At 43.8% G+C, this 27,385-nt stretch overlaps 6 protein-coding genes across 8 annotated transcripts in view; 3 read left to right on the plus strand and 3 right to left on the minus strand.

Annotated features, from left to right (window-relative positions):
- The first annotated feature begins 969 nt into the window (after positions 1-969).
- snrpf (small nuclear ribonucleoprotein polypeptide F) lies at positions 970-3,287 on the plus strand. Its single transcript, XM_041030113.1, has 4 exons — positions 970-1,108; positions 1,643-1,768; positions 2,523-2,587; positions 3,019-3,287. Exons 1-4 carry the CDS (start codon positions 1,106-1,108, stop codon positions 3,083-3,085), a joined length of 261 nt encoding a protein of 86 aa, XP_040886047.1. The 5' UTR covers positions 970-1,105; the 3' UTR covers positions 3,086-3,287.
- A 199-nt stretch (positions 3,288-3,486) lies between these two features.
- amdhd1 (amidohydrolase domain containing 1) lies at positions 3,487-7,662 on the plus strand. The gene is made up of 9 exons (XM_041030110.1): positions 3,487-3,670; positions 4,584-4,690; positions 4,813-4,877; positions 4,970-5,247; positions 5,331-5,556; positions 5,835-5,959; positions 6,036-6,129; positions 6,225-6,385; positions 7,095-7,662. The coding sequence occupies exons 1-9, from the start codon at positions 3,534-3,536 to the stop codon at positions 7,198-7,200; spliced, it is 1,299 nt and encodes a 432-aa protein (XP_040886044.1). The 5' UTR covers positions 3,487-3,533; the 3' UTR covers positions 7,201-7,662.
- Positions 7,663-7,817: 155 nt separating this feature from the next.
- On the minus strand, positions 7,818-11,169 carry LOC121176126 (tetraspanin-9). Its single transcript, XM_041030112.1, has 9 exons — positions 11,015-11,169; positions 10,358-10,399; positions 10,167-10,246; positions 9,835-10,026; positions 9,481-9,555; positions 9,280-9,381; positions 8,895-9,026; positions 8,405-8,488; positions 7,818-8,290 (listed from the first exon to the last, which is right to left on the minus strand). Exons 3-9 carry the CDS (start codon positions 10,227-10,229, stop codon positions 8,219-8,221), a joined length of 720 nt encoding a protein of 239 aa, XP_040886046.1. The 5' UTR covers positions 10,230-10,246; positions 10,358-10,399; positions 11,015-11,169; the 3' UTR covers positions 7,818-8,218.
- A 340-nt stretch (positions 11,170-11,509) lies between these two features.
- On the minus strand, positions 11,510-26,190 carry LOC121176119 (endosome/lysosome-associated apoptosis and autophagy regulator family member 2-like). The gene is made up of 23 exons (XM_041030102.1): positions 26,109-26,190; positions 21,188-21,332; positions 18,442-18,562; positions 18,137-18,326; positions 17,872-18,019; positions 17,240-17,329; positions 17,011-17,116; positions 16,689-16,838; positions 16,417-16,505; positions 15,843-16,023; positions 15,265-15,393; positions 15,055-15,145; positions 14,831-14,933; positions 14,512-14,649; positions 14,069-14,341; positions 13,811-13,984; positions 13,458-13,647; positions 13,269-13,365; positions 13,092-13,193; positions 12,876-13,002; positions 12,484-12,662; positions 12,066-12,228; positions 11,510-11,924 (listed from the first exon to the last, which is right to left on the minus strand). The coding sequence occupies exons 2-23, from the start codon at positions 21,293-21,295 to the stop codon at positions 11,853-11,855; spliced, it is 3,021 nt and encodes a 1,006-aa protein (XP_040886036.1). The 5' UTR covers positions 21,296-21,332; positions 26,109-26,190; the 3' UTR covers positions 11,510-11,852.
- itfg2 (integrin alpha FG-GAP repeat containing 2) overlaps positions 21,207-27,385 on the minus strand; it is a 40,916-nt gene continuing 34,737 nt past the window's right edge. The window contains exons 12-13 of one of the 2 annotated variants that reach the window (XM_041030107.1): positions 26,109-26,297; positions 21,207-21,332 (exon numbers count right to left, since the gene is read on the minus strand). In XM_041030107.1, coding sequence (XP_040886041.1) covers positions 26,125-26,297 — 173 coding nt within the window. In that variant the 3' untranslated portion in view covers positions 21,207-21,332; positions 26,109-26,124. Of the gene's footprint in view, positions 21,333-26,007; positions 26,298-27,385 lie in introns of those variants that run through there. The other variant, XM_041030106.1, reaches the window with a different exon arrangement.
- klhl42 (kelch-like family, member 42) lies at positions 22,289-25,989 on the plus strand. 2 transcript variants are annotated; one of them, XM_041030104.1, is made up of 3 exons: positions 22,289-23,469; positions 23,659-23,852; positions 24,008-25,989. In XM_041030104.1, exons 1-3 carry the CDS (start codon positions 22,706-22,708, stop codon positions 24,460-24,462), a joined length of 1,413 nt encoding a protein of 470 aa, XP_040886038.1. In that variant the 5' UTR covers positions 22,289-22,705; the 3' UTR covers positions 24,463-25,989. The 2 variants fall into 2 exon arrangements, with proteins under 2 accessions (XP_040886038.1, XP_040886039.1); XM_041030105.1 differs by having other exon boundaries at positions 24,012-24,344.

Here is a 27,385-nt window from a genome sequence, read left to right on the forward strand (position 1 = left end):
TCAGCTCTCTGCTGCAGACTTCAAAGGGCTCTTCAGACTGGCCTCTTGTTTTGCACCTTTGCGGTCATTTTGCATCTCTTTTTGGTCACTGTCACCTCTGGGTGTACTGCTGGCCCCACCCCTGCTATCAAACCACACACACACACACACACACACACACACACACACACACACACACACACACACACACACACACACACACACACACACACACACACACACACACACACACACACACACACATTATCATCATGCCATAACTGACACAGTGACTGACTGATGGATTGGTTAATTACACTGAGGGCAACTCAAAGGGAGAGGGAAGAAAAATAGGCTAAATGATGTAAGGACATAAGTATTTCAAACATGCAAAGAAAGCTCCAGTGCAATTTCGGAGGAATTTACTTTCAGAAGGCAGCCCATTACTGTAGGAAGTCAGATGTTAGTTTTATTCACAGTATCAGGTTTGAACTTGTCTGATGCTTTAATAGCAGTTGACTGCATCAACGCAGAAAAATGAGTAAAATCTTCAGACTGTTTGTGCCTGGAGAGAAATAGCTGCCCAGACAGAGAGCGAGCACGACCCAGATCCGACGGTCCTTACACTTTCTGCTCCTAAACAGGTCAGAGTTTTCATTACTTGGCAAAGTTCATGCGAATGTGAAAAATTCTATAAAGCAGCTATTGGATATAAAGAATAGGTCAGCTCTATATGATTTGTTGACTTTGATATTCTTTACAGTAATAACATATTAGTGCATATTAACAGAGATTAACAGAAAACAACCTGCTTGTGTCAGACTCTGCTTATATATTATTCTGTACCATAAATCAGATGAACCTCCAATAATCATTTGATACACATCCAAATACAGTGACAGGCAGCAAAACACACAGGGGGACTTTAACTGACTGACCACTGTAACCACTGTAGCCTTTAGGTGGCAGTGTGAAACAAAAGCAACACTCCTCAGGGGTCAAAGCGTTGTACTTCCTGCGCGGCGGTACAGCGTGTTCTGGTTTGTGAAGCGCTAACGTTATTGTGACGAAAAGAAATCAAACATCGAACTTATAACCAACAATACGTATTTAACGTAAGAAAAAAATGGTGAGTGTGTCTTACTAGTGTTCACTATCAGCTCGTGAGATGCTTAGATGGGTTTTTGTTATCACCGCGCGATGATAGCAGCCTGTTAGCTAGTTGGCGTTAGCTGTGTTAGCTTCTCATTCATAACTTCGACTGAATGAATGAAGCCCTAAAATTTATGCGCTCAACCAGTATTTTATCTCACGTTTTTTCACGTGATCGGACAATAATAATGTATGTTTATAACACTCATTCACTTAAAGTGAAATTATGGCGCCTTTTGTCTGAGTGTGGCCCGGTGAGAACGTTACACCGAACTCCATTCAGAAATCTTCTAATTTAACGAGCATATTCTAATCGCACGTTTTATGCTTTGCAGAGCATGCGCATTGTAAAACCCTAACTTTGTATTTCGAGCCGTAAAGACACTGATGTTTGTTTGGGTTGCTTGGAGTGCATATGTATAGTATAGGAGTATATGTATAGTTAAGTAATGTAGCCAAAGGGATCATGTAGTAAACTGTATTAACTAACCTTATCTTTTTTTCTTCATAGAGTTTACCTCTCAACCCAAAGCCTTTCCTGAACGGCCTGACAGGCAAGCCAGTGATGGTGAAGCTGAAGTGGGGTATGGAGTATAAGGGCTACCTGGTGTCTGTAGATGGATACATGAATATGCAGGTAAGCACAGTCAGTGTTATGTAGGATACCATAAGCATTTTCCAGTACAAAGGCTATTTACCAGCCTTGATCTCCGCCATCATCCATCCATGTATTTGTGTATCATAATAAAGTGAATTTGTGATTGTGTTTGGTAAATTTGGTAGAACTGTATTATACATCTTGTATTAACAGCCTGACTCATAATTCTCTATGGCCATGACATGTTGGCACTTAATTATATGGATAAGATAAAATTTAGTTAGAGGAATGATGCATTTATGGAGTTTTTTTTTCTTACAGTAGTTAAAATTAGGAGTCTGTGTTTGGTTATAAAGTCACACCATGTTATGCAGTGGATTCTATTGAGTCTGTCTTCCCCCTTTGTGATAGATTATATCATGTGTTGGTATTTTATCATCTCCAGCTGTACTATTCACGTCAGTGGAAACGCCTGACCCCCTTTGTGGGATATTTATTTTATTTATCTGGGAAGTTTATTTAAATAGCACTTATTCAAACCACAAATTACAAAGGGCTGCACAAATACACACAAAACTCATAAACATATATGTGAAAAGCAAACTCACTCTGCATATTGCATGTATGAGTTTTGATCAAATCATATACGTTACATGTGCATTAACTGCATATACCTGCCTGCATACACATGCGGACAAAACTGACGCAGATTAAATGAGGTATTTGATATTCGAAGCGAGCATCGAGCATCGAGTGGCATTTTGACCTCTATATTTACATGTTTCCCTGACAGCTGGCAAACACAGAAGAGTTTGTAGATGGAGCTTTGGCTGGACATCTGGGCGAAGTGCTCATCAGGTATGTGTACCGAAAATATGTACTAATCTTTATGACACAACTAGATAAATAGAGTTTCTTATCAATTACTTGTCACTGCTATTCAACAAGGTTATCTAAGGAAAGAATAATTATATTTTAAAGAGACTTTGCCAAGAAATATTCACTCAGCAAACACGTTTAGACATGCAGCAGCACAGTAAAATCTGGCTGCTCAAATACAGGATCAGATTGTCGGTTTTTGGCTAAAAGATAAATAGAAAATACTTTTACTGGCCTCAAGCTTTAAGATCCTTAACTATCTTAACTAAAGTGTGTTAAATATTAATCTTAAATTTTTCAAGGAAATCAGTGGTGGAAGCAAAAGTTAAGCACAACATGATTGCTGGTCTTTTGCTCTGCAGCCATTTCTGACCGTGCTGTGTGCTGACAGGTGTGTTTCATCCCCACAGGTGCAATAATGTTTTGTACATCAGAGGCGTAGAAGAAGAAGAGGAGGACGGAGAAATGAGAGAGTGATGCTGGTGTCTGAGTGTGATTGTACCTCGTAGCTGAGTTGATGTGTGTTTGTGTTTTCACCATGTGAAACAAATGGACGCCTGGGGTTTGTTATTTTTCAAGCAGTTTTGAAGATGATTCCTTTCTTTTTTTTTTTTACTTTATGTGAGGCCAATTTTATGTTGTGACATTGTGATACGGAAACAATAAAGTGATTATTGTACCCTTTCTTAAACCTGATTTTTGTGTTGTTTTACTGTGTGATGTCTGACTTTGTCTCTAATTATTAAACTGAGCAGGGTAGAGATTGACTCACTAGTTAAATGATGTCTCTCTGATGTCTGGGCCTGAAGCACCACCCCCCTCTGTGCACTTTAAACCCTGCTCTCCTGAACAAATATTTGCCTGTTCTCAAACTAGTTTAAGTCCAGTCACTCTCAAGTAATTTTTCTGCTTTGGATGAATCAAAATGTCCAGCGATTACAGACTATTGGTGAAAAATGCCAAACAGGTGGTTCTGATCTGCAACAATGGAGAGAAATACCTGATGAAGCAGGGGATGCAAAATCTTTGTGTGATTGAAAATGGAAGCATTGTAATAGGGAGGTGAGTTTTCTAAATTAGATTTAAGAGAGAAGGATTCATTGTCAGATTCACTTACAGCACTAACAACAGGCATCCTTCATGTGACAAGCATGTAGCTACTGTTAAGTAATTAGCTGAGGTTAAACAGGTTAAATCAAAGTCCAAATGTTAATTTAATTATATAGAATTACTCTATCACTGATTGGCTGTGGTTTACCATTTTGCATGTTGCAGGCTGAAGTAGATTTTGAGGATTACTCATAATACGGTTTGCTAAATTTTAGTGAAGTATTGTGACACAAATACTTCTAGTTCTCACCACTGTAGCTGTTCTCAGATCTGCAGGCAGCTTTATTTAAAATTCAGGTTTGTGAAGTTTATTATTACCCTGCAGGATCTGTTAAATACGGAGCCCCTTTGGTGACATTGGGGAAAAAAATAATAATGCGTGGCCACGCGATCATAATGCGTGGCCACGAGACATCGTTATTATGTCGTGTCCCAGTGTCACCAAAGGGGCTCCGTAGTTAAAGATAAGGATCATTTAAAAAAAAAAAAAAAAAAGCTCTCTGGTGGCCCCCAGAGGAAGAAGTGGCTCATTACAACCAGAAAATAAAAGTGATGGATAAAAAACGTTTTTGGATATATTTATATTTCCTTACTAATGTTATGTACTATTTAATTAATTACCACCTGCTATTCCAAGTTTTTACTTTAAATCTCTGCTCGTGCCTTCTAAATGTCAGTGGATGTTTTATTTAGTTATTTTAATTATTTGTTTAATCACTAAATTTAATTTAGTGTATAGAACTTTAACTATGCTCAGTGTGCATGAACTTACCAGACACCATAAATTCATACAAGCCAGGAGCTGAGTGCTTTGAGAACCTTGCTTTTAAACGTTTACATTGAAGTGACTCACTTGTCCATCCAGCGATGGGCTGATTAAAGCTGTGGGGCCTGCTGAAACCATCAGAGCTCAGTATTCAGGAGCAACGTTTGATAAAGTGATTGATGCAGCAGGAATGTGTGTCCTGCCTGGTGAGTATCAGCTGTGATTTGTATTTAAGTGTTACTAAGTATATTTGCTGAACTACTGTCCTTAAGTACAATTTAAAGATGATGATACAATGATTATTGTTTACACAATCTTCTTGTTTCAGGTTTGGTTGATGCTCACACCCACCCAGTCTGGGCTGGTGACAGGGTGCACGAATTTGCAATGAAGGTAAATCGTTAAAGTATTTTGACTATTTTTGATCCCACTTCCCCAAGTGCATCTAAATGTTTAAGGAAATACATGTTTCTTTACGCCTGCAGCTGGCAGGGGCCACCTACATGGATGTGCATCGGGCCGGAGGAGGGATCCACTTTACAGTGGAGCACACTCGAGCTGCCGCAGCCTCTGAGCTTCTGACCTCCCTGAGCAGCAGGCTGACTCGGATGCAGCGAGCAGGCACCACCCTGGTGGAGTGTAAGAGTGGCTACGGCCTGGAGCTGCAGACTGAGCTCAAGATGCTGGAGGTGATCGAGCAGGCCAGACGCACCCTGCCCATCAACATCTCCTCAACCTACTGTGGAGCCCATGCGGTGCCCAAGTACGGACTGTCCTCACACTTTACTTATTTCACATCACACCCTGAACTTTAACCTTTAATGTGTTTCTGTGTCCTTTATTCAGAGGGAAGACAGTAGCAGAAGCCACAGAGGACATCCTGCAGGTCCAGCTGCCACGGCTGAAAGAACAGATGTCTGCTGGGACTCTCAGAGTCGACAACATTGACGTGTTCTGCGAGCAGGGAGTGTTCGACCTCAGCTCCACTCGCTCCGTCCTGCAGGCTGGCAAAGACATGGGCCTCAACATCAACTTCCATGGAGATGAGCTTCATCCCATGAACTCTGCTCAGGTATCACTGATCTTTGCACATCTTTGAACTACAAACACTTTAATTCAGCTTTTAATCTTAATCAAATAATAATTTGGGCCACAGCGTAAGAAAGTGTCAAAGTGTTTATTTTGCTTATTTACATTAAATTCTTGAAGATATAAATCCTCACTCTTCAGATGCTGTAACCAGCGAATATTTGGCTTCTTTCCTTGATAGATGACCTGTATCAGTATAATCAAATACTTCTTAGGCATCAGAATAATAATCCTGTTAACCTGAGTGTTTTCTTGTGTCAGTTGGGAGCAGAGCTCGGGGCCTTAGCCATCAGTCACCTGGAGGAGGTCACCGACGAGGGGATTGCTGCCATGGCTAAATCAAAAACTGCTGCAGTCCTTCTTCCAACTACAGCCTACATTCTCAGGTATGCTAACACACAGATGCTCCCATGCACCCGTCTCACGGCTGTGAGATATCTAATGATCCCTGTGTGTGTTTAGGCTGCCCCAGCCTCGGGCCAGAGCCATGTTGGAAGCTGGAGTAATTGTTGCCCTCGGCAGTGACTTCAACCCCAACGCTTACTGCTGCTCCATGGTGAGTATAACAGGGGAGGTGTGAGGTGGAAGTGTGAGAACCTACCTCTGTCTTCACTTCCTCTCTGTTGTCCTCTCTCTCGTGTCCTTCCTCAGCCAATAGTCATGCACCTGGCCTGTGTCAATATGAGGATGTCCATGCCTGAAGCTTTGGTTGCGGCCACCATCAACGCAGCCTACGCTCTCGGACGCTCCCACACACATGGCTCCCTGGAGGTCGACAAACACGGAGACCTGCTGGTCCTCAACACCACAAGGTAAACCAGGACAGAAACACTTTGGGGTTACGTCAGCTGCACTTATCAAGAAAAAGTGGGGATAAATGGAGAATTATGTAAGATTCAGATGTGAAAAGTACAATTACTCAGGCATTGTGCTTAAGTAAAATGTTTAGGAGCTTGAATTTTACCATTTTATGTTACTTAATACTTCTACTCTGCAACATTTCAGAGGGAGCTATTGTACTTCTTACTCCACTGTGTTTATCTGACAGCTGTAGTTACTTTTCAGGTTGAAAATGTAGATATTTACTCACAGAATATGAGTATTTTTACAGTGTGGTATTACTACTCTACATAGGCAGAGAAGCAGATCAGTTTCCATAGAAAAGGGTTTAAATACCTGGTTTAAACACCACATGTGCAGCTCCCTGATCTCCTGGTAGGAAACTGTTATCAAAGCTGTTTGGATGCACTTCACAAAACTTCCAGTGGAGGGCACTGCACACCTAAAACTGGACTGAACAGCCACTGAGAACGACCGAATCCTCTGTTCTAGCTGTGTGTGTATATATATGTATATATGTGTATATATGTGTGTGTATATATATGTACACATACATGTTGTTGATTCAATACCAACAAACTTCTAGTAGTATCTATTCATTGTTTACTAACTGCATGCTTCATGAGTTTATATGAAATGTTAGTGTGTAAAACAGATGCTCTTCACTATGTTTTACTGCAGATGGGAGCATCTGATCTACCAGCTGGGAGGACACCAGGAGCTCATCCGTTACGTCGTCATCAAGGGCAACGTCGTCCATGATAATGACAAAACCATGGACTTATAACCGGATAAGAACGCCCTGCTGACTGAGTCTGATTACTGAAGGTACTATCAGAAACACTGTTAGACAACTGTGGCATGTATTCATCTGTGATGTGTGAGCACTGGCTTAGAAAAACTGGGGACCTAAGGTTCAGTTGTAGTCACTGAGGTGTCACTGTGTGTACTGCAGACTGAGGCCAATGGATCAGTGTTACTATCCCAACAGTGTTAACAAATCCTCTAGAAACTAATGTTCTCTTAGATAAAAGTCATGTTTATCTGTTTCTGTCATGCAGAGTGAACTTACCTTTTCTTTTTCGCCTGTAAAATGCATTTTAAGTCACGTATCAGGCCTTTGGTGACAACAGCAGGCAGAAGAATTTCATTATCACCTCAGAAACAGGTAAAATATTTTTGCACCTCATGTGATCAAAGAGTTTATTGATGTGGCCTTTGTTTAACCCTTCAGTGACCTGATGGTTACCCTGCTTTTATCAGTATAATCAAACGGCGTTTGACTGTCGTGGTAAAAGCAGATAGCAAACCTTGAGTGAAGACAGAAGAAGCAAAAGAAAACAAAAGTAATGAGGTCAGTGAGTCTGTGAGTATCACCTGAAACAAAACAGCATCACATGTGTGAAGAGTGCTCTCTGCTTTTATTTAATGTTAGTACACAATGCTCGTTTTATCTAAATGGATCTTTACATTCTATTATTCCACAGGCATCACGTAAAAGTAAAAAGTATTCTCTTCATGCTTCTTCTCAGTCTTTTTCTCAGGTTCTGAAAGCCAGAGACCAACCCTCAGATATTTTACATAAAAAAAAAATTATAGTGCGATTAAAAAAATCTAACCATAAGAAAAACTAGTTCTGATGCTATTCACAAGAATAACTGGTGAAAAATGATATGAGGCTGTAGTGGCACACGCTAACTGGCTTACTGTGACTATAAACTAAAGGTGAGGGTAACAGGCATGACGGAGGTGATATATTTAATGTACCCAATACCAAACTGTTTGAAATGACCACATGTATCCCATCAGGCTTCATACTTCTTCCCTGCTCGGTGGATCTGTTGGTAAAGTGTCATAGAGAACGCCATACCAAGGAGCTGGGAAAACAAAACAGTCAAAATACATTATCTGCTACTGTTTGGTCAACTCACAATGAATTATGTACTGCATTTCAAAGTTTGGATGTACGCCCCACATCGCCACCTGCTTACCTGTATGACCAACACACACATAGCGATGGTTCCCAGAAGGTGTTTGTTGTCATCCAGCCACTCCTCCACCTTCTCATAGCAACCCTGAAAACACACGCCAACAGTAATTAGAGAAGGAGAAGTAAACCAGATCCACTCTGAGACAAAGACCCGACACAGACAAACATTTTCCCTCTTGTGTTCAACAGGACGGCCGTGACTCAGGAGGTAGAGTGGTTTGTTCCCCAGCTCCTCCTGTGCACAATGTCTTAGTGTCCTTGGTCTGCTCACTGCCATCAGTCTTTGTGTGAACGGGCAAACTGTACAGCACTTTGGATAAAAGCTCAATGTGACTGCAACTGTTTGATTTTTACAGATTTGAAAAGGTTTAGCTGAAAACTAACACAAGGTTTCAGCAGCGTGAGTCTTCCGAATTTACAATTCGCTGCTAGGTTTGGTCTTTTCATGGGATTTACTGGCAGTAGGAAAAATACAGGATATCACGACTGACCCGTGTCCAGAAGACATTGGAGGCATTACGTCCACAGCCCGGGTAAAACTGCTGGCAGCAGCGGTCAGGAACCACGTTATCATGCAGGGCGGTGTACCAGTCGTTGTGGTTCATCACTCCACAACACCTCCACTGGAAAACAAGCAGGAGAGAAGGAAACTGTCAATTATTTCAAAATAAGTTGCACAACAAACTTCATTTACAGTTATGGCAGGATGATGATAAAGTTGGATTCACAAATGTCAAGAAAAACCTAAATGAAATAAAGTTTATAACAAGTAGAACATTTGATTGTTGACTATTTTTTTCAATCTTTAATCATCATGTTGCTCCATACTTTTTCAAGCCTAAACAGGATTTTCCTTGAATGTGATGTGTAATTTACCTCTCCCTGTATGGTGTTCCACGCATCCCTCAGGCCAGCGTTGTTGTCTGTGTTGTATAGCACCAGCCCTTCTTTCAGGTCCCGCCTGGCGTTGTCACTCACCTGGTTGGACAGAGGCGACATCATGTGACATGCCCAGACACTAACCAATAGCAGTGCAGGATCACTGATAAATACGAAGGTTCCTTCGCACAGTCTTACCTTGTCGGTGTAGACAAAGAACAGGATGAGGAGGATAAGTTCAGCCAAGAGGATGATCAACAGAACGATGAAGAACTGAATAAAAATCACAGGAAATAAAGTGTCAACATGAGCAGAAACTACTTAAAATACACTTCATATCAGCTTTTAGATGTAAATAATAAGTTAACTGAGAGTTTGGTGATGGATCTCAACTTTTCTGGGCCAAAAAGACATTTCTTCAACTTAAAATACTATGAATAGGTTTTTCTGTCACTGATTTTGGCAACTGAAGCTGTTCCGGTGGAATAAAACTGACATGGGGAAACACATTAACACTACACTGATGCACTGTGGGTACTGTAGTGCACTCACGCTCAGCAGCAGGCATTTGTTCTCCTTGATGGCGCCCAGGCAACCCAGGAACCCCGTCACCATGACAACAGTGCCGAGGGTGATGATGAGGTTGGCGGCGGAGAGCGACGGGAAGGAGGGCGACAGGGTGGCAAAGCTGCCCTGAGAGACCGACAGCCACACGCCGACACCCAGCAGTCCACACCCACCCAGCTGAAACGCACACAGGAAACTCAGAAACTTCCTGCTGATTTAACGATAACCAAGGGCTTTAATTTGTGAACTGATGTTACTTCTGATACACGGTGATATCAAACAAACATTCTCTGACTCTGTGTGTGTAGAATAATTACCCAGAAGAGCAGGTTGAAGAGGAAGAGCATGTATTTAACACAGCAGATGCAACCGCGAGCCATGACTGAACTGACAGGCACTGCAAAAAAATAAACCATGAAAAGACAACGTACAAGTTTAATAAGAGGCTTAAATGAACAATGTAGTCTCTTACACTGCATTACAAATGCATAAACAGAGATAAACTTACCACTTCAACAAACAGGAGAACGCAGAAGCTCTAGTCGGTTACCTGTAACACAAAAGGAACACAAACATGTATGCAGTGCTGTGCATTGTGTTCACAGACCATTACTGCCATTTCAGAGAAGACTGGGAAACACCGGAATAATCGACTAATCGTTGCAGCTCTGGGTTAGTTAATATTATATTCGTTAACGTTATATTCCATCTATAGGCAACATCATCAGCTGTTGTTTTATGTGGGAAGGCTGGGAATGTCTTAACAAGTGTTTTAAATTTTTATTTAAAATGAATAATAAACAATATGTTGAACAGAGAGTTTGATTTGTTTTCCCCCCTCTAACAGGATACGCCGTGCTCCTAATTTTCAGACAGAGTGACACCCTCTTTCTGCAGACGATCTCTGATCCCGACGTGACGTCACTGCTCTGAACTCCGTACTGCGGTTTTTACAAAAGTTTGGGACAAACTTTGGCGGAAAGAAAACGCGCAAACACCGTCGATAAATACAATAATTTACACTTTGGTGAGAACTAAACACGCTGATGTTTGCACCTCAGGTAGATAAACCACTTCCCTGTGGCTCAGGCCGTGATTGTTTTCATGTCCATGCCCTCGGAGATCAGACAAGGAAAAAAAAAAAGAGAAGGGAATTGTTTCCTACCGTTGGCTACGAGCTGCAGCTCATCCTCCCGCTAACGCGTCGAGTCTCACCCGCAGAAACTTGCGCAGCTTTCCCCTTCACAGCATCGCTCGGTGCGAAAACACAAAGCCCGACGCCTGTAAACTGTGACGGCGTCTTTGAACTTTCGTCGATGGCTGGAATCGAAGAGGAGGAGAAGGCGGAGGAGGAGACTGTCCGGAGAGGGCGGAGTACAGCGGAGGATGGAGCCCGAGTGGAGGCGTGGCTGTCTGCTTATAGATTTTTTTTTTTGTTTATACTATTTATCCTGATACATTTATTGCACCGATAATTTTTTATCCAGGTATTTATGAGACGTGATGCATGTTACTGTAGAATTATTGGTTTCTTTTCTTATCTTAAAGCTCCGATTCACTTAATAATTCTGTAAGTTATGAACTCTAAACATCTGCAAACAAATCCCAAAGCCAAATCGGACTTTAATAAAGTTTCATCATTATAACATTGATATAAATACGTGACTCTGAACAGAAAATACCAAATTAAAATACAAAATATACAAAAAAAACCATTAAAAGCGTATTTCTCTTTCCGTTGCTGCCCTTGAGCATCCATGGCATCGAAGCAGGAGTGTGTTTCCTGTGTACTCTACAGTCAAGGGGTTAAAAGCCAGTGTCCAGGTTTTCCCAGTAAACCAGGCGACCATTCTCCAGTGAAAACTGGGATCTGTATTGGTGCCCCCCACAATGAAGGGTGGGTAGGGGGGTCAAAGGACACATAAGGAGGTGGACAGTGACACTTTCACTGACTGAATGTTCCTCCATTATTTAACTCTGCCTCTGTATCTGTGGGTTTGTTTTTATCCCAGAGCCCATCGATCAGACTGGGAGGAGTTCAGCTGCACGGACTCGCTGCTCTCTCCATCCTCATGCTGAAAGACACACGTATCAAAGATGTTATTTGACAAATCAGTTATTATACTACAAAACGTGTTATATTTAACAGGCTGGCAAGCTGGTTTACAACTGAGGTTTAGGGAACTTCTCCAAATGAAGGCAAAGCTGATACTCACCTTGTTGGCGATGGCGCGGAGTTTACCCAGCAGGGAGGGTTTCTGGGCGTAGACCACATCGTCATCAGGCTCCTCTCCTTCCGCCAGGGCACAGCTGTCTGCCGCTGGCAGCTCACACTCCTTGTTGGCAGACATCACCAGACGAGAGTACTTGTACTCCAGCCTGACCACAGACCACAGAGACTTAGTCATCATGACGAAGCATATCATTTAGCACGGATAGCATCCTGTGTTAACATCTTTTCTGATATTGTAAATTAAAACTTCTTCTCCATGAAAGAATCTGAGCGTTTACTGTCACTGACAAACAGCTGTTGACATCTCCACCTCCAACTAACAATTCAAGCAGATCTTAATGAGTATGTTGGCCTGGACTGAGACTGACGGTGAGTGTGTTAAATTGGCAGGTGCCTCTCACCTCTTGTTTTTCTTCCAGAAATAGCAGGTGAGGGAGATGAGCAGCACGGCCATGAAGGCTCCGCCACCAACCCCGACCTTCATCCACAGAGCGATGGCCTCGCAGGCGTAGGAGCTTCTGGGAGGCAATGATACTCCATTGGTGCACAACTTTGGCTCGTTCCACATGTACAGAGTTTCCTGGAGAGAGGGGGAGGGAGACACAGAGAAAAAACAATGTGTGTTTTTCTTTATTTTCCATATGTTAGTTTCTAAACCAAATAAATCCTGTGAAGTTAAATGGTGACTCAGCAAACCACTACTTTCTGATTTAAGGTTCTAATGAATCTGAATCTAGTATTTAATCCACAAATCAGACCAGAGTCCTTGTGAATCCCGTGTATTGTGTGTTACCTGGACGCCTCCTTTGCACGCTCCCTCTATCTGGTGGTAGTCGTCCTCGGTGCAGCGTGGGCAGGCGCTCGCGCTCTCCCACAGGAAGTGAAACGTGCATCCATCACATGTTCCTGCAGGACAGGAGCTGCACAAACACGCACAGATCAATGCACAGATATTTAAAAAAAATATTTTCATATATTATCTAATTTCTTATGTCCTGGTATGACATACCGGGGCACAGAGACCTCTCCTCGTTCAGACTTCTCTGGGTTACAACGAACAGTGATGACTGAACTCCGACCCTGATCGCATGAGGCTGTTGCCTGGGTCGACCTAAAAATAGACCAGTGTTAGGACATAACACAACAAAAGCACACGTAGCCTCTGTCTCTGTCTATCAGACTGTACCTGTAGAAGAAGTTGATGTCTGGAACATCCTTTGAGTTTTCTGAGAAAAGATCTGGTTTAGCGTTTACACCATTCAGGACAGTGTCCACTGTTGCTCCTGGAAAAATAAAACAGAGTCAGACACGTTAAAGCTGGCATCACAGGCTGCTGATCGCAGAGCCACATGCTGCAGGTTAACAAGCATCATACCAATGAAGGTGTCTGCGAGGCTGATGGACTGGGAGGAAATGGCCATCCTGAAACCCCGCCCGTCCGCCGGTATGATGGTTGACTGACAGATGAAGCTGTCCACTGAGTTCACAAACTGAGCCGAGTCGCTCTGGTCGTCTTTGTTTGACACGTCGGTGACGTTATCTGTGCAGATAGCAGCTCGCTTCCCCTGTAGCAGACATGCGCATGCAAGCAGCATGAAAATTATCTGTCAGTTGCTATGGTTACGCCTCAGGTTTTATCACACTGAGGTGGCTCGTCGGCATGTGATTAAATCTGATTTTGTTTTATTTGAGCTAATGTGAGATATTGATTGTGTATGTGTGTATTACCTCATGGCCACACAGGCTGATGTTGAACAGGTGAAGGTACTTTGTGCCCTTAGAGGTGAAACTCGGCCCAATGGTCAGAGAGGCCACATCGCTCAGAGGGCTGAGGTCAAAGGTCAGTGTGCGGTTGTTCTCTGTGTGGGAGAAGGAGCAGTCGCTGTAGCATCGAGAGTGTTCCTGAAAAAAAAAAAAAAAAAAAAATTACATAAACTCTCAACACCTGACTGGAAACACGTCCTCACCCAGAGGATGTCTCTCTACCTTGTTGCTAACACTTCCAGGTCCACATGCAACACACGCGTCCTGTCCGTAGGTGTGCCGTCCCGCCAGGTGTGTGTTGGGCGGGCACTCCTGGCATCGGTTGGTGTCTCTATCAATGTAAAAACCAGTTGGGCAGGGAACACAGGAGGAGCCGGCCCGCTGAGAGTTCTGGGGGACCAGAGCGCAGGCCCGACATGCTGATGCCACCCCATCCAGGACGTTTGTCACACTGATGGAGTAGAGCTTCACCGTGTCACTGACATAACGACGCAACTACAGACACACAGAGACAAGACAGGGATGCAAACAAGTGCTCCACAGACATTTAAACTTTTAAAGACACTGGAAACAAGACTGACTAGAAGAAACTGTGAACATGTTTACAAAGTTGGAGTTAATACCAATATAAATTAATAAAAATAAAATAGCTAGAGTTCACTCACATCTAGAGCATGGTTGGTCCTCTGGAAGGCCCACGTGTATGTGACAGAGGCGTTCCTGGTCATACTATGTGAGTACGACTGTTTCCCCTTGCTGCCTTCCCAGGACTCCACCACTGTGGTGCTCTTCCTGTTTACATCCTGCAGGGGGCGTCACGGCAAAACAATTAGATGAGGAAAGCTGGGCTGGATTACTGAAACTAAACTCAACCTCAGTGACACAACATGACTGTTCTGGCCCGCTGGTGAAAACCGTCACATAATAACTACCCTCTGCTCCAAACACACAATCACACACGTGTGCACACAGTCAAGCACACACCATCATGAAGTAGAGCTCACAGTCGGCAGAGCAGATGGTCTCGAACACAAAGGTTATCCGGCCAAACTCGCCACCAGTCATCCCTGAAAGTGAGGCTGGGACTCTGCCAAAAAAAACACAACCCAGGCAGTGGATTAGTACACACACATCTCTGTCTGTGGCGTCCAAATTTCTAAAAAACGTCCACTTCTCTTTGCAGTTTCCATTAAAGCAAACATCCTTACTTGAAGCCGGGCACGTGCAGGCTGAGGATGAGATAGTCATTGTCTGAACTGCCTGCTCCACTGCGGATGTGATCCCCTGCTACCTCCCATCCTGATGGAAAACAGGAATGATGCACTCACATTATACCTATAACTCATCTAACTGATGATGGAGATGTTATTGTACTGCGTTATCCTCGTCACTAACACAGGTGCTACTGCGTTACTCACCGTTCATGTCATCACATTTGGAGTTGCCCACGTTGAAGCAGGAAGTCTTCATGTTGGAGGGCAGCACGTTCCACCATTTATACTCGAAACCTAACACTGGCTCTGTACCTGCAGGGCACTTTGCACACGCTAGTACACACACAGACAGACACAGACACACACACACACACAAAAGCTTTATTTAGATATTACAATGACATATTCCCTCCCTGGCACAACACCGTGTTTGCACAAGAACCATCTTTTCAGGAGTGGATTATCCAGCTCAGTCGCTTCTATGGAACAAATTTCTAACAAATCTCATAATTATGGGAGCAGATGGAGAAGCTTTTTGAAGTATATGACTATTATGAAATGAACGTAAACTATGAGGGAGTGTAACAGGAAGCCTAGACTTTCAATAGAGAGTGAAGAAGATGAATGACATGAAATGAAACAGATTTCAGTGTTGTATGATAGAATGGGTGCTTTGTAGAGCTACAATGATTAGTCAGTTTATCGACTGATAGAAAACATATCTGATAATATTCTGATAACTGATTAATCTTTAATTTATCAGCAGGTGTGAGCCGGTTTACCATAGGTGCCGTCAGAGTGGGTCCCAGGTGGGCAGCGCAAACAGGTGGAGTCGTTGCTGTTGTAGTAGCCGGGGTTGCAGGGAGGGCAGGGTTCTCTCTGCCCCGTCGCAGGCAGCTCCACAGCCCCAGTGATGTTCTCCACGCAAATTTTTGGCTCCACCCAGCGATACAACACCTGTGTCTGTAACCGACAAACACAGGAGCAATAATACCAGGAGCAGACAGATTCTTACTTTGAATGTACCTGGAACAAAAGTTACTGAAAGAAATTAAAAAAAAGGAAAATACAACAGAGGAAGGTGTTTCTTTACTGTTCTTTCATGCCAAGGTCGTGGACCAGTGCCAAGAAAGTTGATTTTAGATCAGGTGACATGCAAAGTGTTCACTAAGCTATTCATCATTTCCTTCCTCATCACTCTGAGACTTCTCTTGTTTCTGGAACAGTGAGAGCTGACAGAATATCCCATGACAAAAAGAGTGTGTTCGTAAGAATGTGTGTATTTGTCCTTGTCTAGGTAAAAAGGAAAAGGTGAGGGTATGTGTGTGTGTGTGTGAAATGTGAAATGCTGCTGACCTTCCCTTCGCTGTCGCAGGCTGTGTGGATCTGGAAATAATCCTTCTCTGAACATGGTGGCCTCACTTTACATTCTGGCCATCCCTCATCTGAGACAGGAGTCAAACCCAGAGGAGCCAGGACACAGTGACGCAGAGAAAACGAGCACAATCAGAATCTGATGTTGGGTAAATCTAATTTCCGAGTTTTTCACCTTACACATTTTTTTTTTGAAAATCGTAAATCTATTTGTTACACAAATACTTTGAGGATGTGTTTTAATGTGCACATACGTGAATAGTGGTGTTCGGGGCAGGGTGCACAGGAGGACGCCCCCTTCACGGAGTAAGTGTTGCTGGGACATGGTTGGCAGGACGAGGAGCCGGGGGTGGCACTGAACCAGCCGGGCCGGCATGGAAAACACTCCGATGTGTAGGCTACACCTGGACACAGGTGATGCATGTATGTATGAATGAATGGTGACAGCACAACCTGCACAGATTTTCTCTGCAGCTCCAGAGAGAGATTTTGATCTGAGATGGGATTTTTCCAAATTCATCCACTGCAAGTGTCAAACATTATGCTTCAGTTCTTGAGCGTCTTATAAAACCTTACCTTCTATTTGGATGTTCTTGAGCAGCACAGGTTTGACCATCTTCCCTCCCACCAGGATGCCAGTGGTCCTCCAGTACAGGATGTTTGTACCAGACTTCAGACTCACCTGAAACGAAGATGCACTTCGTGAGCCACACACAATCCTGTACTGTACTCTCACTCACACACACACACACGCACACACACACACACACACACACACACACACAAGGCAGAATCACATCCTCACCGTGTGTGTGTCCCATTCTCCATTGCTGGTGACTTTAATCCATTTCTGGTCATCAGTCTGGGCCATTTCCTGACACTGCTCATTCTGGACCTAAAACACGTGGTAACACATCCACACTTCTCAGTCTCCAAACGTGACATTTAAGGAAACAGGTTGACATTTCTGGAAATATCCTTATTCAGTTCCTTAACAATAGTTAGATGAGAAGATATGGACTATTCTCATATCTGTCTGTTGAATATGAAGACGCAGACAAAGGACAAAGCCTGGAAACTACTATTTTATCCCCAAAATGTCAAGCTTTTCCTTTAATTTAAACTTTCTTTTTAGTTAGAAAAACAAGAGAAACATAATTTTAACCATTCAGGAACCGTATGAATTCTTTGTCAGTTAAATAACATGTCCCAGGTTGTTCATTAAAACAGGTTGAGGCAGATTTCTCTGCAGCTTTTACAGACAGTTCAGGAAAAAAGAGGTTGATTCCTTTTTGCATAAAACTAACAATAAAAGCATTTTTACTGTCTCAAACAGAAAGGAACCTTTAAAATGCCAATATCAGCCTGATACATTGGTGAGTGAATATACATGTACCAGAGTATATGATGCTGTAGGATGCAGTTAGAGGTGCTTACATAGAACTCAAAGAAGATGTTGTTGTCCGGGTACTGATAGGTGAAGGAGACAGAGCCCTGTTTCTCCAGATGGACGGCGTAAACCAGAGACACCGTACACTCATCGCGGTTTGACTCCAGGTACACACCCTGCGGCGTCCATGATGAGCTGCAACAACAAAAAACAACAATGTCTGTGCATCCAATTTAAAACATCTGTCCTCATCTCCATGTTTCTCTATGTCTAACCTGTGCAAACAACAGTGTTTGTGAGCGTCTATGTCACCTGTTACAGGCCTGAATGTCCTCTCCATTTGGTCCGGGGTCCAAGAAGCTGGCCAGGCTGGTGAAGCCTGCAGGGATGGCGTCCCATTGGTCAAAACGGAGGCCGCTGCCCAGAGAATAGGAGCCGGCTACACATGGCGTGCACTGCTGTGTGGACATCTCTAAAAACTTCCCAGCCGGACAGGAGAAAGCTGTGAGACAGGGAGGAAAAGAGGGTCTGTAAATATACAAACACACACACACACACACACACACACACACACACACACACACACACACACACACACACACACCAGCAGTACTCACAGCAGTCTGTTCCTCTGGTTGGAGGTGGAAGGTCTGAGCAGGAACCTGGACTGAGAGGGATGGCGACTCTCCATCGTGACCCTGTGCTGTCACACTCTGTGTACTGGTAGTAGTAGTCTGTCTACAGAACACACACACACACACACACACACACACACACACACACAGAGATAAATACAAAGATCAATACAACCTCACGTTTCTGTGTTTTTAGCCATGTTAATGTCTGGGTTTGCAGACTGAAATATCTCAGTAACTCAGCAATGGGTAAACTGCCATTAGTGAGCAGGTAGACAACATCTCCAGTCTACCTGGAAAACCAGTTCCTCCAGTCAACCACAACACTGGACACACACAGGCCCTGACGCAATCACGAAGCTGCGTGATTCTATGTTAAGCAGATGCTGGTCATATAAAAAGGCTATTATTGGAGATGAAGGAGTTCTCCGGGTGAAAGTGGTGGCTGACCCTGGTCACCACGGCAACCAACGGCTGGAGCACTAATGGTCCATTAAGAGCACAACAGCAGGTCATCTGTACAGAGGGCTGCTGGCTGTGACATTATTCCCATCATCTGATCTGACTGACCATTGATTTACAAGAGAATTTTTCTAGAGCTACATGTCATCATCCGGAGCTAGAGACAGCAACTACGAGCATGTTCAGTGATTCAGTGCAAGAGCTGATTTTTCTTTAACTGAATAAACATAATTAATACATTACAGATTATAGATTAACTGTAAAATTAACAAAACCTCACCCTGTGTTAAGGAGCTGCTGAGGTTTCATGCTGCACTGTATTTCTCTCAGTGAGTGATGATCCTGATGCAGGTTAAGACTGTTCAGTGCTCTTTGCCTTCAGTTCAAAATATCAGCAGTGTCACACCAAAAAGATTCATGTCCGTCTTCCCTGTCGTCTACAAAAATCCCACAATCTCCTGACTCAAAGGTTGGCTTGTCATGGCGCTGAATTTTATCTGGTCTACCCCCTTTTCCGCTTTTCACCAGTCTCCATGACAACCAGCGCAAGTCACCGGGGAGACCAGCGAAACACATTAGCCCGTGTCCTTTTTATCAGCCTCACCTTGCCCCCCCCCCACACCCCGACCCCCACCCCCCACCCCCCAACTGCCACCACTTTCAACGCATTTGCACAGACACCAGACCTTGTTTGTCCGTTTACACAGAAACAGACAGCAGGTGAACGTCAGCTCATGTTCCCATGATTCATGTTAATGAAGTGGTCAGTGTCTCGCATGGCAATGCACTGTTTGGATGTTTGTGTATGTGTGTGTTTTAGGGGAAGTGAGGGGGGCGGGGTGGTTGTGTGTGTGTGTGGGGGGGGGGTGGGGGGGGGGGGGGGGGGGTGCAGCATGAATTGCCATGTTTGTTGCTGCAGAGAGGTGATTAGTCATTTAAAAGAGCTCAGGCTTATCTGCACAAACACACACACACACACACACACACACACACACATCCTACATCTGCAAACCATCTCCCCCCGTCACTGATTAATTCCCCCGTACACACATCACAGGTCGTTTCTGCGACTGTTCCAGTTTAATTAGCTGCTACTTAGATGTCAGTGCTGTGCTGCAGCCAGCTGCCTGTGTGCTCCGCTGATTTGTCTGCCCAGCTGAACAGCAGGTTCGGGGGAGGAGATGGAGATCTGCCAGAGCGGCGCTTGGGACTCAAAGAATGTTGCATTAAAAGTACAAAGCAAGCTCCACTCACAGGTTTTGTGGTTTTAATTCTACACATAACGGGAAAGTGATTCGAACTTCGTTGAAATTAAATATGTTAACTGTTAGTTGCTTGTTAATACATCTATAAAGTAAGAGAGGGAAGTGCATGTCACAGTCCCACTGGAAACCACTTTCTGATAAGGCAGCATTTATAAAAGCTGTGATTAATGGCTGGATTACTGCTTAATAAATCATTTACTAATATTTTATGGATCAGATATAAATAAATATTTTAGTAAGAATAACTTTTGAGTTGCCAAGTTGTGTAAAATCCTCTCAAATGTACTTATTAATGGGATTATTACAGAGGCCTTTCTGTTAATTTAAAATTTAACTAAACAGCTACACAATAGTGAGAGAGATGAGACGTGTGAGGAGCGCAGCTTCCTCACTCACAAAAACCTTCAAGGAGCCAAAACCTGGTGTAACACTGGTGTAAATTAAACGCACAGGCAACTGAACTGATGCTGTAAACTGCTTTCACTGCAATCCACGAGGCAGCATCCACACTGTTTGCCTGGATGACAGAAAACCCTGACAGCACAGCACATCCTCAGCGGGGGCTGGCCGGCAGCAGGCTCCTCAGAGGGGGGATGGAGGCCAGCAGGCAGCGTCATCTCGTTGTGGAGCGTGTTTATAGTCAACATGAAACGCATTTTAAGCCGATCAGCAGCGTGAAGAGGATCCTGTGCTCTCACATAGATTCAGACGCTGCTGAGCCAATACATAGCAGGAATACCACTTGTAGAAATTGCGTTTTTATTGTTTATTAGGTGAAACCTTTTGGATATAATCTGGCTGTTTATTCCTGCATACATGGCCATTTTCTTTATTTGGTCACCGCACTGGAACAGGTGATAAACAATGAAAATATCCTCACGACAGCAATGATAAAAAAGACCCTGATTTCGCCTCTTAAAAAGCATCTATTACATGACTGTGTTTTGCAGTGATAATAGGATTAATAATAATAATAAAAATTATTATTAAAGCGCACTCACCTCATCGCACGGCCGCAGGTCTCCGTCGGCGGACACGGACGATGTAAGAGCGGTGATGATGAGTAAAAGGCAGCGGGGGAACCAGGAGGCCCACACCTGCTCCCGCATCCTCAGCTCGGATCACAAACAGCCGGCTGTCCGCTGCCTGGAGCCAGAAACATGAAACAGGCCGAGCGGTGAGGGTTTCTGTGGGGTCCCTGTCATTGACGCGCCTGTCTCTCACCCTCCCTCCCCCCCCTCCTCCTCCAACCACACCACCGTCAAACCACACGGTTTAACAATGACACCTCCGTTCCCGGCTTTCAAATTAAAACAGCATACTATTTGAGGTATGTGCTAGAGAAAAAATATTTTCACACATATGCAAATTTCCAGCAGAAAGCTGACCTTCATGTAACTGTAAAAGTGAGGAATGAAAACTGTAGGCTGTTAAAAACAATATTTGGTTGGCAGCCAGTTATGTTTCATAATAATAGTCCAAAAATATTGACAACAACAACTTCACATTTAACAACAAACGATTGCCTACTGTCTCTCAACAAACAATATTGGACCTCTACGCACTTATTTTGAAGGCCCCACCGCCTGTTTGAGTCTGTTTGATTTCCGGTAACTTCACTTCTCTCGCGGTGTTAACACCGTCTCAGACAGTGACGCCACGAGTGTGAATACAAACGTTATCTTGATTGACAGCTGGAGATGGACAGAGCTTATTATAACTTTACACCATATATTACACAACAATCTGGTAGAAACAATGATATAAGCTCCTAACACCAGTTAGCGTTTTCCACCAAAACCTCCAAACCCACAATATACTGAGTGTTTAGAGTTAAATACAAAGCAGCATTGGAGTCTGTGTTGGTCTTTGACGAAGCCTGGACCACTATGGAAACAGGAACTTTTAGTTTTAGTTTTCTTGTACTGAATCTAGTGTTTTTATTTATTTATTTTTTTCTTAATTTTGTTTACATTTCAACGAGTGTATGTCGATTTATTACATGAGCGGTTCCTCCATTTACCGGGAGGTGATAGCAGCGGTTCTGAAAAAAGACAAAATCCCACGAAGAAGAACAGAACCCGGATGTGATGTCAGTGCAGAATCAAAACAGTTAAAATTTGACAGCTCGGCATCGTTCCGCTAAAGGTTTATAAAATGCAATGGAAAATGTTACTGTCACTGTTAAAAATAAACTACATTATCTAGCCAACATATTTAGAGATTGGGGCTACTTTTTATCCGACTGTCGAGGAATGCTAACCCGAGGAAAAGGTTCTTTTGTCAAGTTTTTCTAGTAGCTTTTAGCGGCTCTTCTCCGGCTAGCTGGTTAGCTCCCCCGGCTAACGAAAGTTGCTCCATGGTGATCTATGGGCTGAACATGACCATATATAGACCGGCCACAGAGCTCCCTCGCCGGTGAAATGTAAACGGTGACTCGCTCAGGAGGCTGACAAAGGGCAAGCAAAAACAAAACTCAGCTGGAAGGGAAAAAAGACACCCAGCGTGCTAGCTTCACCATGTCATCTGACCAGATTATTGCCATCGTCATGGATGACAAAATCTACGAGGTGAATAAAAAGAAGCTGATAGAGAAGAGCGACTATTTCCGTGCACTGTACAGCTCTGGTATGAGGGAGTCTACGGAGGACTCCGTGCAGCTGCAGGGGCTCAGCGTCCCCGGCCTGGAGCTGGTCCTGGAGTTCATCAACACCTCCAAAGTCCAGGTTGTCAACGAGACTCTGGAGGACCTGATTGAGACTGCCTCCTTTTTACAGGTCACCTCCATCCTCAAGCTCCTGACCTCGGAGATCCGGCTGGACAACTGCGTGGAGCTCTACAGCCTCTCTGAGGTTTATGGCACTCACGATCTGCGTAATGCTTGCCTCAAATACATGAGCTGCTACTATCATCCCATGCTGAGGCGGCCTGAGTTCAGCAGCCTCCCCTTTGCTGTTAGAGACCAGGTCAGGGAGATGCGCATGAAAGGCACCGCCACTTTGATAGCCATCGGAGACTTCACCTGTCTGTCCTTGGATGTGCCTGATCAGGATGAACCCTGGTCCATGCTGAGGTATGGAGAGGTGGAGCAGCGCTGGAAACCACTTGCAAACAACCTGCCTCAAGATATGATCAATGTCAGGGGATACGGCTCAGCTGTCCTCGATAACTACCTGTTCATAGTTGGTGGTTACAGGATGACAAGTCAGGAGATCTCTGCTGTGCACTGCTACAACCCCTGTCGGAACGAGTGGAACCAGGTGGCTCCGCTCAACCAGAAGAGGTAAGTCCAGATCCACGGTACTGTGCAAAGGTTTTAAGCACTTTAGCTTCTTATCCATCACAAGATACTGAGGGAGGCGTCTGATTGTTCCCAAATTCACTCTGCAGCATGAGCCTCCTTCCTCTCACTGGTCAGTTGTCTGTCCATGATTTGCTGCTGTCATGTTTTACTCTGTGTCCTCTTCTTCAGGTCCAACTTCAAGTTGCTAGCAGTTCAAGGGAAGCTGTACGCTGTAGGAGGCCAGTGCCTGGGCACGGTGGAGTGCTACAGCCCGGAGCAGGACTGGTGGACATGTGTGTCCTCAATGCCCGACCCGCTGGCGGAGTTTTCCGCCTGTGAATGCCAGGGTATGATCTACGTCATGGGTGGATACACTGCAAGAGGTCAGTATAAGTCAGTTGTTACTGGAGTCACAATGGTCTGAAAAATAAGTGTTGTGTGTTGGTGCACAGGACGTTACAGTAGTTATTGCTTACAAATTTTAAAAAGTTGTTGCTTTTTTGACTTCAACATGTTTTTTTTTTTCTGTAACTAATAGATAGGAACACAAATGTCCTTCGCTACTGCCCCACCTCTGACACCTGGACAGTGTTTCGGTCCTGTTCAGCCCACATCCGCAAGCAGCAGATGCTCTCAGTGGAGGACACCATCTACCTGGTTGGCGGCTACACCCACGAGCTGGAGCCGGGCCGAAGGCAGCGACGTCCCAGCCAAACAGAGGATGTACTGACGGTGCAGTCCTACAACGTCACCACGGGGGAGTGGATCCAGCTGAAGGAGAACACGTCCAAGTCGGGCCTGAACCTGACGTGCACGCTGCACAACGACGGCATCTACATCATGAGCCGGGACGTCAGCCTGCCCACCAGCCTGGAGCACCGTGTCTTTCTTAAATACAATATTTTCTCCGATGCCTGGGAGGCCTTCAGGCGCTTCCCGGCTTTGGGACAGAACATGCTGCTGTGTTCGCTTTACCTCCCCAACATGCTATGACTGACAGGGCTGATGGGAAAGACTGCAGTGAACACTAAGAGATAGTGGAGCCCCTGCAGCATTAATATAAGTCAGTGTGTGGCTTGCTTGTTCTTGCACAGAATGGGGCTCTGTGGCATTGGTGGGAACAGTGTCTGGTTGCCAGGTTGAACACCTTGTGACCTCTGTGCCTCAAAAATAAAAAGCACTACATTGTACATACTGCTGTGGATGCAAATACAAATGCTACAATGACAAGTATGAAAGCGATGAAGCGCCATGGCCCGTAGGTCAACAGCATCGTAACAGCTAACCCCAGTTTGTGCCTCTCATGTATTAGCATTAAATTTACATTTAAATCACAGTGGTAATCACCTGTTTCTCTGAAAATAATTACTCTGCAGTGTTTGAAAAACCCACTTATGGCTATTCTGAAGGTATTTTCAGAATCCTCAGATCCACCATCACCAATCCTCCACCATCTGGATGAAAATTATTTTGCATACTGGACAATGATGATGAAGAAAATGATTTTTAACCTGTTTTCCAATTTACGACTCTTGTTTCCTACCCAGGTGCATCATTGTTTGGTTTGGGAATAAATTAAAAAATCACACAGCAAGCTGAATATTCAATCCAGATGGTTAGAAGAGTCTTTTAGGATTCTGAAAATACCTTCAGAACAGTGGTAAGTGTTTAACAACCTTCTGGCTTTTTCAAACATCGGTGGGTTATTATTTTTCAGAGTAACAGATGGTTGCAACTGTGAACTGAACATAGTATTAATACATGAGAGGCACAAACTGGGGCTACATAACAGCATGCTTTTAAATCTATGGGCCACAATATTCCTGATGTTTACACTCCAAATACGGCATTGGTGTACATGTGTACATGTTTATCCATAATTCACTACGAACCTTAAAATATCTCATAAACAAAACACATTTCTTGTCTTTATGTAATGTACATAGCAGATAATCATGAGAAATGGCTTTGGTTTTACACTGCCAGTTTTATGGAAATTAGAGGTTCCTTGAAAGTTATTGTGTGGGATGTGAAGTGGCTCAGAGGGAGCTTCATGTGTTGTACGCACACTTGCACACTTGTCTTATTTTCCAGAGATACACAAAGCAAAGCTTAAAAGCGCAATTCCATGAAATGAACGATGCACATGTGCCTTCTGCAACCTCAGTTAATGGGAACTTGATACAAAAAAAAAAAAAAAAAAAAGCACAAAATGCAAAACTTTGTTACATTGCCAGCAACTGACCAAAACTGCTGTGTTTAATTTTCCTCTCTGCTAAAGCAGATTTTGTTTTCAAAAAGTACTTCTCAGTTCCTTGATTGAATAATGGGTGTGTGCAGATTTGAAAAACAAGCCTCAAAGCAACATTTGTTTCTTAAACTCTTGAGTTCTGAGTAAATGCCGCACTTAAAACGTTTGATTTGGTGGATTTCAGCTTTTCTCTGCATTACTTATCTGTTTGACAGTTTGGAAATTTAGGTGACAATAAAGATGATGTTCAGGGGTCTGTTTTCACGTCCTGATTTTGAATTCACTTTACAGCGTGTGTTTATGTTGTTTTAAAACTCAATCCATTTCCACATCAACTGAGAAGACAGATATGTTCATAACATGGATGATCTGTGTGGTGACATCTTACCAAAATATCTGCCTCGTTATCGGCCCAGTGTGATCAGGGACTTGAGTTTTGAGCAAGTCTTGCCTCTGTGGGTCAATCTGGTCCATTCCTTCCCAGGAAAACTTGGCACAAAAAACCCAACCAATCTGTATTTGTGCTCCTCAGGCCCCGGGGGTGGGGGGCTGCTGGCTCTCCACATTATGGCGCCCTCTGTAGGGGGTTGGAGGAGGTTAATATTGTTAAAAAAATAAAAACACACACAAAATAACATCATGTTGTTTAACTCACCTCTGGTACTGTCTAGCCACGCAGAGTGTGTCGGTTTAAAGCCTTATACGGGTGTTTTCACTCAGTTTAGATAATTAGACCTCTCAGAGCCCTGTGGTTGTGAAGGAACTGTGTTTGATTGACAGCTTCCACACCATCTAGGGCGGGACAGGTGACAAGACACATTACTCTCATTAGGGTTTTGATGAACTCCTGTCTACAGGGAAATAGGCCTATTCCCATGAGCAGAGGTGTAATCAGACGCAGTAAATGGTAAAACCTGTGTTGGTGTACAAGGTACGAGGCGGCCAGCAGGGGGCAGCACATGCTTTGCAAACATTAAATTTGTCACTTCACCTTCACAAGGACTCCCTCCTTCAAATAATTTTTCTGTATTATAAAAAAAAAACGCTGTACCATTTCAGCTCTCTTTTGACATCATCATATGTTTTCAGAGAAAAAAAATCGACTCTTTAAATGCCCCAACAAACCAAAGTTTCACAGGAAACATACCTGTAGACTGAATCATCACTGTTACAAACAATGTGTCATCACCATCATCAGAGGTCAAGAGCACAGATGGGTGTTATTTATAGCCTCTGTTGGTGTGGATGGACGGATGGAAGAAATCGGGTTCTCAGTGGCTTCACAGCAGCTGCCACATGGGAGGCAGAGAAAATCAATTGTTGCCATCAGTGGACCAGATTGATCCTCTGTGCGGGGTCAGACAGTGGTGCTCTCTCACACCTCCACAGCAGGGTTACAGAGGCCAATCACTGCTCGGGGGACTAATACTGTAAACTGCATCAGGCTTAGATACAAGATCCAGAGAGACAACATCACTCTTCAGACTAAGCAATGCCGAGAACTAGTCTAATGTGATGTTATACTGCAGCTAAGAGGCTGAGTGTTTTTGTTGAATAGAATATTGGAGTGTAAAGGTTTGAAATATTAACAATACTTGCTTTTTCTTTGCATTTGCTCAGCTGATAGTCAACTGAGAAAATGTGCTCTGTATTCAGAGGCGAGGA

This window comes from Toxotes jaculatrix, chromosome 22 (assembly GCF_017976425.1).
Source record: "Toxotes jaculatrix isolate fToxJac2 chromosome 22, fToxJac2.pri, whole genome shotgun sequence".
In the NCBI taxonomy this organism is placed as follows: Eukaryota; Metazoa; Chordata; class Actinopteri; family Toxotidae; genus Toxotes; species Toxotes jaculatrix.

Bases quoted from the DNA above. Each gene is read 5' to 3' on its own strand.
- snrpf (XM_041030113.1), top strand. The intron at 1,769-2,522 runs GTAAGCACAGTC...TTTCCCTGACAG, and splicing joins ATGGATACATGAATATGCAG to CTGGCAAACACAGAAGAGTT. The intron at 2,588-3,018 runs GTATGTGTACCG...TCATCCCCACAG, and splicing joins CTGGGCGAAGTGCTCATCAG to GTGCAATAATGTTTTGTACA.
- amdhd1 (XM_041030110.1), top strand. From the start codon at position 3,534: ATGTCCAGCGATTACAGACTATTGGTGAAAAATGCCAAACAGGTGGTT. The intron at 4,691-4,812 runs GTGAGTATCAGC...TTCTTGTTTCAG, and splicing joins AGGAATGTGTGTCCTGCCTG to GTTTGGTTGATGCTCACACC. The intron at 4,878-4,969 runs GTAAATCGTTAA...TTACGCCTGCAG, and splicing joins TGCACGAATTTGCAATGAAG to CTGGCAGGGGCCACCTACAT.
- LOC121176119 (XM_041030102.1), bottom strand. From the start codon at position 21,295: ATGCGGGAGCAGGTGTGGGCCTCCTGGTTCCCCCGCTGCCTTTTACTC. The intron at 18,020-18,136 runs GTGACATAGACG...TTGTTGTTGCAG, and splicing joins GACATTCAGGCCTGTAACAG to CTCATCATGGACGCCGCAGG. The intron at 13,366-13,457 runs GTATGATGCTTG...TTATTTTTCCAG, and splicing joins CCTCGCAGACACCTTCATTG to GAGCAACAGTGGACACTGTC.
- LOC121176126 (XM_041030112.1), bottom strand. From the start codon at position 10,229: ATGGCTCGCGGTTGCATCTGCTGTGTTAAATACATGCTCTTCCTCTTC. The intron at 9,556-9,834 runs GTGAGTGCACTA...ATTTTTATTCAG, and splicing joins ACAAATGCCTGCTGCTGAGC to TTCTTCATCGTTCTGTTGAT. The intron at 9,382-9,480 runs GTAAGACTGTGC...CTGTCCAACCAG, and splicing joins TCTTTGTCTACACCGACAAG to GTGAGTGACAACGCCAGGCG.
- klhl42 (XM_041030104.1), top strand. From the start codon at position 22,706: ATGTCATCTGACCAGATTATTGCCATCGTCATGGATGACAAAATCTAC. The intron at 23,470-23,658 runs GTAAGTCCAGAT...CCTCTTCTTCAG, and splicing joins GCTCCGCTCAACCAGAAGAG to GTCCAACTTCAAGTTGCTAG. The intron at 23,853-24,007 runs GTCAGTATAAGT...TGTAACTAATAG, and splicing joins GGGTGGATACACTGCAAGAG to ATAGGAACACAAATGTCCTT.